This window comes from Ochotona princeps, chromosome 5 (genome assembly GCF_030435755.1).
Source record: "Ochotona princeps isolate mOchPri1 chromosome 5, mOchPri1.hap1, whole genome shotgun sequence".
NCBI classification, from domain to species: domain Eukaryota; kingdom Metazoa; phylum Chordata; class Mammalia; order Lagomorpha; family Ochotonidae; genus Ochotona; species Ochotona princeps.
The window spans coordinates 89,434,973-89,444,600 of NC_080836.1; the positions used below are offsets into that span (position 1 = coordinate 89,434,973).

The 9,628-nt window shown below is 50.7% G+C and overlaps 2 protein-coding genes across 2 annotated transcripts; one reads left to right on the top strand and one right to left on the bottom strand.

The window, feature by feature from the left end:
• Window positions 1–772: 772 nt before the first annotated feature.
• Window positions 773–2,143, top strand: RPL37A (ribosomal protein L37a). Its single transcript, XM_004576844.4, has 4 exons — window positions 773–914; window positions 1,198–1,326; window positions 1,467–1,549; window positions 2,029–2,143. Exons 1-4 carry the CDS (start codon window positions 912–914, stop codon window positions 2,090–2,092), a joined length of 279 nt encoding a protein of 92 aa, XP_004576901.1. The 5' UTR covers window positions 773–911; the 3' UTR covers window positions 2,093–2,143.
• Window positions 2,144–5,705: 3,562 nt separating this feature from the next.
• On the bottom strand, window positions 5,706–8,790 carry LOC131480323 (akirin-1-like). The gene is made up of 2 exons (XM_058664254.1): window positions 8,280–8,790; window positions 5,706–7,349 (listed from the first exon to the last, which is right to left on the bottom strand). The coding sequence occupies exons 1-2, from the start codon at window positions 8,695–8,697 to the stop codon at window positions 7,183–7,185; spliced, it is 585 nt and encodes a 194-aa protein (XP_058520237.1). The 5' UTR covers window positions 8,698–8,790; the 3' UTR covers window positions 5,706–7,182.
• Between the last annotated feature and the right edge of the window lie 838 nt (window positions 8,791–9,628).

Consider the following 9,628-nt stretch of genomic DNA (forward strand, 5'->3'; position numbering starts at 1 on the left):
AATTAGCTGGTGGCTGGAGGACCAAGGAGGGGACCGATGCTGTAGCCCTGGCTAGTAAATGCCAGCAATTCATGTGGAAGGTGGGAGTCAGTGTGTCCCAGCCCTCTGAGAGAGAGGGGGAGTGGGGGGAGAGAGCAAGCGAGAAAGAGAGAGAAGAGAGAGGGGGGAAAAGTGGGGGGAGAGAAGGAGAGAGAGGAAGGGGGGAGAGTCAGGCAAAAGCCACGAGTTTTACCCAGATCTCTCATATGCATAGCAAGGACCCAGACATTTGGACCAAATTCTGCCGCTTCCCCAGGCACATTAACAGGGAGCTGGGCAGCAAAGCGGTGCAGCCGAGACTTGAACCCAGGCCCGTACGGTTTACCCACCCCTCCAATAGTTCTGGAGCGTTCTCTCGTCTGTTCTGTCCACCTCCTGAGAAAAGGCAGTGTAACTGTGTAGCACTGAAATCCATGCACTCCTCATCTTGACTCAACTGTGGATCGAAAACACGTGCGGGGAAACCACTCCGAGCCTTGTTCTGTGCCCGTTCTCTGAGTAAGCCGGCCCGACACCTGCCATCACCCTGCGCAGGATCCGCTGCTTTCAGAAAAGACAGGGGGTGGGACAGGCAACGAGGCGCGGAGTCACAGCGCAAGGATGCAGGCGCAGGGTGCAGGCCAGTCCCTGCGGAGCCGACGGCTGCTCGGACTGCTCGGCAAGACGCCGAGGTAAGTGCAGGACGAGCAGCAGGGCCTGACTTAGCTCCCGCCTTCCCTGCAGCCATTTCCCAGCAGGTGACGGGGAAACCTCCAGACCATAGAGCTCGGATCCTAGCTAGGCCTCCACGCGCTGCTTCCGCCCGCCCGCCTGAAACCGCGCCTGCGCACGGCTGCTCTTCCTCTCTGGGCTCGGACCTCGGTGGCGTCAACATGGTGAGAACCGGGTCTTTCGCGGCCTGGATCGCTATCCCCCGGCATCCGCTCTTTTCTCCTGGGTTTCTTTGTGCTCAGTGGCCTCTGCTGGCCTGCCTTGTCCCATGGCCTCCCTGGGAGTCCTGGGCACGCGGTCCCGGCGGAGCCTCCCCCCCACCCCCGGCCGCCGCCTGGATTAGGTGGGATTCTGGGGAGATGTGGGTCCCGGCGCGAGTGAGGCGGACGGCGCCGGGTAGGGGTGGCGGGTCCAGGTCCCAGCCCTGAGTGTCGCTGGCTTGCCCAGGCTAAACGCACCAAGAAGGTCGGGATCGTGGGTAAATACGGGACCCGCTACGGCGCCTCCCTCCGGAAGATGGTGAAGAAGATTGAAATTAGCCAGCACGCCAAGTACACCTGCTCCTTCTGCGGCAAAGTAAGGGGGCTCCGGCGGGAGGGGCGGGCAGCGGGAGGCAGCGACGGGCCGGGGGGCCCGACACGGAAACCGTGTGCCAAAGCGCCCCGGGCTTGTGTCCTGAGCCGGCACGGTTATGTGTACGTTCTTTCTCTGCACAGACGAAGATGAAGAGGCGCGCCGTGGGCATCTGGCACTGTGGCTCCTGCATGAAGACGGTGGCCGGGGGCGCCTGGACCTACAAGTGAGTCCCGCCCTCCCGTGTCGGGGTGCACGTGGGGCGTGGAGGCCGGGCTGGGGGTGCGTTTGGCTGGCTCGGGACTCGAGCAATGGTGGAGGCGCTGCTTTGCCTGGGCCCCGCTGCGTTCATCCCTGAGCTCGCCCTCCCGCCCTGCTCCGGCAGCAGAGGCCCTGTGGAAGTGGGAGCTGGTACAGGTGCTGGCAGCAGAGGCCAGGTGTGCTACCCGCCCCCAGGCCGACCTGCCGCCTCCCGCATGGCACAGTGGGAAGCTGGGGGTCAGGCCTGGAGGAGGGACTGCGAGCTGGAACGGGGCTGTCCCGGCTGGGAATAGAAGCAGTTAGGTGTTGGGCCTGATCCCGAGAGCAGGCTGTGTGTTGTCCTCCGCAGGGCTTTGCGTTTCTCTCCCACAGGCGGGGAGGCTTGGGCCAGGCGCGGTTGCTCGTTGCCTTTTGTTAACAGGCTTGCGACTTTTCTCCTCACAGCACCACTTCCGCAGTCACAGTCAAGTCTGCCATCAGAAGACTGAAGGAATTGAAAGACCAGTAGAGGTGCCATCTGAGAGACCTCAGCAGGCTGTAATAAATGGGTTAATTTATATTACGAAATGGTCTTGGTTTGTTTTAATTCGATGTTACGGTTTGCGTTACCTTGCAGCTGAGATTGGTTGTGCTCCATGCTTCTGCTGAAACTGCAGTGCTTAAGCATCCAAGCCTTACAGGTTAGATGTCTTTTTCGTATCATTGCAGCTGTAAAGCCTGGAGCCGATCAGGAGCCTCTTCCAGGTCTCCCAGTAGGTGCAGGGTCCCAAGGCTTCGGGCCATCCTCTGTTTCCCGGGCCGCAAGCAGGGAGCTGGAAGTAGAACAGCTGGTGTATGAACCAGCACGTGCACGGTGAGGACTTTAGCCACTAGACTATCGCGCTGGACCCAGATACTGGAATCTTAAAGCACATACCCGTTAAGATGAAATTTCATTTAATACAGATGGCCACTTTGAAAATGAAATTCGTTGGACGATAAGTTTTATCCAGTCCACTGGTTGTCAGTTTTACCTGTTAAGCTTTTTATGCTCCGTGTGTGATCTGGACTGGGGTCAGCTGTGTTCTCTACTCCAGAGAAAGCAAACGGATTTCCTTCACTTTTAGGGAGGAGCAAAAACCTCTGGTTCCTTGTAGCCTGTGCTCCATGCTGAAACTTGTTCCTTTGCCCACTACTGTTGGGTCCTGAGAGGCCCTTGGCCGACTTCCTCGCCTCTTTAATCCCGACATCACAGGGCCCTGCTCCGTGACTGGGTCGGACACCTGCAGTAGTGACTAGTCACAGGTTTTAGTTTTTTGCACTTAGGCTTCTTGAGTAAACGCTCATCTTGTTTTTGTGACAATGATGAGTTGACAGTATTGCCATGAGTAGTAGGAGCGAGACCGGACTTGACTGAGGTTACATTTGACCTGGGCCTTTCTAGGACTCTGGAGGTGTTCAGTGAGGATTTCGCAGTACCCTGGGGAACTGGGTGGCATACTGCTGAAGTTAAGAGCACTGACTTGGGGCCCGGCGGCGTGGCCTAGTGGCTAAAGTCCTCACCTTGCGTGTCCTGGGATCCCATATGGGCACCGGTTCTAATCCCGGCAGCCCCACTCCTCATCCAGCTCCCTGCATGTGGCCTGGGAAAGCAGTGGACAGCCCAAATTGTTGGGACCCTGTATCCACCTGGAGACCCCGAGGAAGCTCCTGGCTCCTGTCCTTGGATGGGCTCAGCTCTGGCTGTTGCGGTCATTTGAGGAGTGAACTAGCAGATAGATTTGATCTGCCTTTCCAGTAAAAAGTCATTGAAAGATCTAAGTGGTTCAGGTGGACTTTCCCCCCTGAGGGTTATACCAGTTGACCCACTGAAGTCATTTTGGTTCCCCTGCTTCTGACTTTGAATTTGGTCAGTTTGGAGCTCTATGGTCTTAAGGATTTTAGACATCTTTCAGGGAACACAACTTCAATACCATTTGCGTTGGAATCTCCAGAGACGGTCTAGATGGTTGTGACCTGCTGGAATGCCTGAACCAAAGGGAGGAAAAGGGTTTCTGCGGATACGTCACCTTGGCTTAGATCCTCTGCCTTCTGTAGGCTGTTACAAGGGTTCCCCTTGACCCCTGACCGGCTGGGTGCAGTAAGTGGGAAATAGGTGAACTGGCAGGTGCGAAGACTTAATTCTCCCATTTCTCCTTGTAGAGCAGCTTTAGGTGGACTGTGCTGGTGGAGGCTAGTGGCCCTTCCCGCATACACAACCATCCTTTCTGAGACCTCGCTTTCCAGCTCATGAATGTTCCCACCAGCCCTGGGGCGCTTCGCTTGGTGATCTTCCTTTTCCTTACACCATTATACATAGTGGTGTAATGCTCCTCACTTACCCAATTAGAATATCCTACTTTTGTTAAAAGTAAGGGAAAGACATGTTTCCCATTTGCTAGTTCAAATGGTACCACCAGCAGGACTTGGGCCAGATAGAAGCATGTGGTGGGGATGCCCCAAGTCCTCGGGACATTTTTTGCTGCTTTTCCCAGGTGCATTGGCAGGGAGCTGGATTGGAAGTAGAGCAACTGGAACCAAAATCCAAACCCACAGAGGATGTCATTGCAGGTGGTGGTTTAAGCTGCACATTCGACACTAGCCTCACAATCTAATGGCACGTCCAGAATTAAATTTATATTCTTTTAACATGTTCACAGTCATATCTGTAATTTCTTAATTTTCCTGTATATTTTATAATAGACACTATTTCTGTCTCCTGAAATGTAAGTCCTATACTGAATCTGGTTAAGGTGGAGCTACAAATAATATCCTTTTCTTTGAAATAAAAAAGATGGCCATGTAACACAAATGGACATAACTGACCAAATGATTCTGATAATTTGTGAACTGGGCAGAGTCCCAGAGAGAGAGGTGACTTACACATTGAGTGTTTGTACCTGGTGCAATGGCCAGTGGCTAAATCCCAGCACTTAGAGGTGCTGGGAAACTGTATGAGCAGTGGTTTATATTTCTGCTTCTCTGCTTCCCATCCAGCTTGCTGTTTGTGACTTGGGAAAGCAGTACAAGATGGCCCAAAGCCCTGCACCCCATGTGGGAGACCCATAAAAATCTCCTGGCTTCTGGCTTCATTTCAGCTTAACTCTGGCCATTGCAGCCACTTGGGGAGTTAATCAGTGGGCAGATCTTTCTCTTTATGTCTTCTTCTGGTAAATGTGCCTTTCCAATAAAAATAAAACAGTTTAAAAATATATAATTGAATTTGGGCTCGGCATGGTAGCCTAGTGGCTAAAGTCCTTGCCTTGCATGTGCCAGGATCACAAATGGGTGCTGGTTCTAATCCCGGTGGCCCCACTTCCCATCCAGCTCCCTGCTTGTGGCCTGGGAAAGCAGTCAAGGATGGCTGAAATCCTGGGATCCTGCACATGTGTGGGAGACCCAGATGAAACTCCTGGCTCCTGGCTTCAGATTGGCTCAGCCCTGGCCATTGTGGCCATTTGGGGAGCAAATCATCCAATGGAAGATCTTCCTCTCTGTTTTTCTAATACAAATAAATAAATCTTTACCAAAAAAAATGAATTTCGAGAGGCCTGGTGCAATGACTTAATGGCTAAATCCTTACCTTCTAAGTGCCAGGATCCCATATGGGCACTTATTCGTGTCCCAGCTGTTCCACTTCCCCATCCAGTTCCCTGCTTGTGGCCTGGGAAAGCAAGAGGATGGCCCAAAGCCTTGGAACTCCGCCTGCATGGGACACCTGGTAGAAGCTCCTGACTCCTGGATTTGGGTTAACAGCTCTGCCTGTTGTAGCCATTTGTGAAGTGAAGCTCTCTCCATGGCTCTCCTCTCTAGATCTGATCTGCCTTTTAAATAAATAAATAAATAAATAAATAAATAAATAAATAAATAAATCTATTTTAAAGAAATTGAGTGTGTGAGTAGTTGTAATCTAAAAAGCCTCCCATGAATTCCTGCCTCTAAGATTCTCTGAAGTTGCCCTGGCTTTGCCTGGATATTGGCTCCTCCTTCAGTCTGGTGAAGGAGCACTCCTGTGGGCTGTGCCCTGGGAGCAGGACTGGGCAAAAAGCAAGCACTCTTAATTAAATCGGAGATATGTTCCACTAATATTTTTTTTTTTAACAAATAGCTTAAGTATTTTATTTGTTTGCAACTAAGCTTGTTAACACTATATAATGAAAATGTACAAAGTATAAGGTTGCAGTTTTTGGTTAGATTTAAGTCAAAGACATTCATTAATAAGGAATCTCCGAATGTGAATATTCCAGTAATTTCTCTAAGCCATCTGATCAGAACAACTGTCTTACTTTGGAAGGTACTGGCATACATCTGAATTAAGCCCAACATTTTTCAAAATAAGCCCTAGTTAAAAAACAAAAACAAAAAAACTACTCTATAGTCAAATAAAACAGTTTCAATAGAACTTTCCTTTCCAGAAACAATATTAATGGAAACAAGGCATTTTGTAAAATGTGGTCCTGAACAAGTCACAGTAAAAAATAAATGCATACTTAACTTCCACCTCCTCAAACAGAGGCTACTCTCTGTTCCTTGGCCTTGGAAACAAGGGCCAGAACAGCCTGTAAGCTGCGTCAGGCAGCGGCTGCCAAACAAAGCTCAAGCAGTTGGACATGGACACCTCTGAACAATCCACGGAACCTGATCCAGGGATCCAAATCCTACCTTTAAGAACTGAAACAAAGGTGAAGTGAGTGGCTCCTCCCAGGCAGCAGTGCTGCGGGGCTGGCCCTGTGCTCACCTGTGGTGCTCCCACACCGCGGAGGTCTTTTCCCTTGAGAGGAGTAGTGTCCAGGGAGCTCTTCAGTTGTGTGAATGAGGTGAGCACCGACTCCATTTCGGTATTTTAAGGCTTGGAGTCAGGATATTTTTCTAACACAGCTAGGCAGAGTCCATGCGTCAATGGCCTGTCTCCAGTTTGTTCTAATTTCTCACCATGCATGTGTAGATCTAGGACCATAGATCTCCACTCCATCGTCATAATCACATCTAATGTCCATCCGTAGTTATGACTCATACTCTCTGCCTGGATATAGTCCCTGTGTTTAACAATAATACCTACACATGAAACAATCCACTGTTACAACTTATATGGTCACAAAACATTAATGATCTTCTGTAGACCAAGCCAATGTTTTTAACCATAATTGTCATGCATCAAATTCACAGCCAGAATCCCCAAGATTAAAAAGTTTGCACAATACAAATAATAACTTAAAATACACGCACACACACACACACACACACACACACATACTCCTTACAGAACTGTGCTTGGGGAAAATCCGTTTGTTGAGTGCCGCTGAAGGCATATTTTGCTAAACTGCTGCTCCAGGTATTTTTGTATGGAAAATCTATCACAGTAGGGCACAGCTGTTTATTGGATGAGCAGAAAAGAAAGATATGCTTGTGGCAACCAGAAAGTTTTAGGTCTTTCAAGTTGTATAAAATGGACCTGCAGAAACATTTAAGTGTTCTCAGGATGCGAAGTTGGAGCTGAAATGTGATATCAAACCAGTTGCAAAAAGTGTACAGCAGCCATCTTTTGAGGTCAAGCCTGGTACCCAGATACGCACAAAAGCTTCAGGACACATAGCTTGTTGGCCTTGTCCCGTATCGTCGCATAATCTGATCATGTGTGAATTTCACAAACGATTCATATTGTTCTGCTAGTTTGGTATTGAGGATTTGCTCATATTCCTGCCGAATTTTATCTTCATAGTCTTTTAGAAGACGCTCACATATTATTCCTGTTAGTTATTTTATTTTATTTTATTTTATTTAATTATTTATTATTTAACTTCAGTAATTACATTGTATTATGTGACACAGTTACATAGATACTTGGGTTCTCCCCACCCCTCCCCAAACCCTCCCACCATGGTGGATTCCTCCACCTTGTTGCATAACCACAGCTCAAGTTCAGTTGAGATTTCCCCATTGCAAGCGTATACCAAACATAGAGTCCAGCATCTTATTGTCCCGTCAAGTTCAACGGCTTCTTAGGTATACCCTCTCTGGTCTGATGACAGAGCCAGCAGAGTATCATCCCAGTCAATTGAAAGCTCCATCATCACTTTCTAAAGCTCCCAACTGCCCCCTCCTCCGACGTTACGATTGGGAGTGGATTCCACCTTTGCTGTACCATCAGCACAGACCTTGGGGTTGGAGAGTTCTAGTCCATACGATATTACTATATTATTTACGATATTATTACGCGCAGCTAATTCCCACAACCTGGTTCTTTACCGTGAGCTGAAACATACCAGACGCAACGAGGTATCTTAGGAGGTTTATTGCAACGGGGCAGGAACGGGTAGAGGTGGTGAAAATCAGGGGGAAAAAAGAGGGGAGAGGAGAGAGAGCAGAGAGACAGAGACCAGAGAAGGAGGGATAAGAGAGAGAGCCGCACCTGGGGGGGGGGGGGCTTTTTGTCAGCCAGGTGTAGGGGGTGGGGATTGGGAGGGATTGAGGCCAGGCCCCCAGGGGATTGGCGCCTGCAGGTGAATGCCTAGGGATGATTGGCGAGTGGGCGGAGTTGGGGAGGGGGCTGGAAGATTGGGGTGGGAGTCTCAGGTGGAATGCCAGGTTACATCTGATTGGTGGACGGCTGGACCGGCGCGAACTTCACGAGCTGTGAGGAAGGAATGGCGCTGTCCAGGGAAGGATATTGGAATAACTCCTTACAATTCCAACTTGTCGGAGGGTAAAGGTAGGTTGGTCCTTCTTCATCCAGGAAGAACCTGGGGAGCTAGGTGCTGTGAGTGCTGCCGAGTGAGGCTGACTCTCCGAGGCGCAGGCTTCACTCTGATTAAGAACAACTTCTAGATGTCTCCACCTGTGGTAACGACTATATTCTTGCTTTATGTTCTGAAAAATTTGCTGCGGCGCTGGGAGGCGCCGCTCGCTGCCGGGCGGGGCGGGCTGCTGCAGAGTCGGCGCGGGGGTCTGCGTCAGGAACGGTGGCTCCGCACCCCGGGGCCTGAGGCCCGGAGTGGGGCCGGCCAGAGGGGCGCAGCCCCGCCGCCTCGGGGAACCGGGGCTCAGCAGCGCCGCCTCGAATTCCATGGGCCGCTTCAGCGTCGCTCCGCACGCCATGCCGCTGAGGGGGCCAGAGGGACCCGGCGCGGACGCACAGGGAACTGCAGCCACACCTCCGGCTCCTCAGCGGGGCTCGCAAGCCCAGCCTCCACTAATCTTTTAATGTGTTTAAAGATTTATTCATTTATATTATTATTTTACGTGATTTTTAAAAAAGATTTATTATTATTGGAAAGCCAGATATACAGAGAGGAGGAGAGACAGAGATCTTCCATCCGATGTTTCACTGCCCAAGTGACCACAACGGCCAGAGCTACGCCGATCCGAAGCCGGGAACCAGGAACCTCTTCCTGGTCTCCCACGTGGGTGCAGGGTCCCAAAGCTTTGGGCCGTCCTTGACTGCTTTCCCAGGCCACAAGCAGGGAGCTGGATGGGAAGTGGAGCTGCCGGGATTAGAACCGGCGCCCGTATGGGATCCCGGGGCTTTCAAGGCGAGGACTTTAGCCGCTAGGCCACTCCTTGGGGCCCTATTTTACGTGATGTTAACATAGTTGATCAGGGTGGAAAGGATCCAGGGTTGGGGCAAGTGGGTGTGGTCATTGTTTCCAAACTTTCTGTGTTTTCCTGTTTCTGGAGGAGGGAGAAGATAAAGGGAGAAGCCATACTCAGCCTCCAGCTGCCCCAGTACCCAGGGATGGGGAATAGCCGTCCAATGCCATACCAGGGCCCCAATGTGACACGTGCTGAGGGTTCTGCCCTGATGGTGTTGTGCTGGATTTTGAAATCCCCAGAAAATCATCAAGTCTGAAGTCGGTACCAAGGCATAAAGGTGGTTTGTTCAGGTTAGCCTAGGTCTCCCAGCCACCTCCCCCAGCCCAGCAGGTGGAAAAAGAGCAAAAAGAGCAAAAGGGCGAGGTAGAACAGCACAAGGTTCTTATCCATTTCAGGACAATTCCTTATAATTACACAGTCATGATTGGTCAGTTTT

Coding starts and splice junctions, on each gene's coding strand:
- RPL37A (XM_004576844.4), top strand. Junction 1,327..1,466: donor CCTGCTCCTTCTGCGGCAAA/GTAAGGGGGCTC, acceptor TTCTCTGCACAG/ACGAAGATGAAGAGGCGCGC. Junction 1,550..2,028: donor GGGGGCGCCTGGACCTACAA/GTGAGTCCCGCC, acceptor TTCTCCTCACAG/CACCACTTCCGCAGTCACAG.
- LOC131480323 (XM_058664254.1), bottom strand. CDS start 8,697: ATGGCGTGCGGAGCGACGCTGAAGCGGCCCATGGAATTCGAGGCGGCG. Junction 7,350..8,279: donor ACAAGTTGGAATTGTAAGGA/GTTATTCCAATA, acceptor AATAACTAACAG/GAATAATATGTGAGCGTCTT.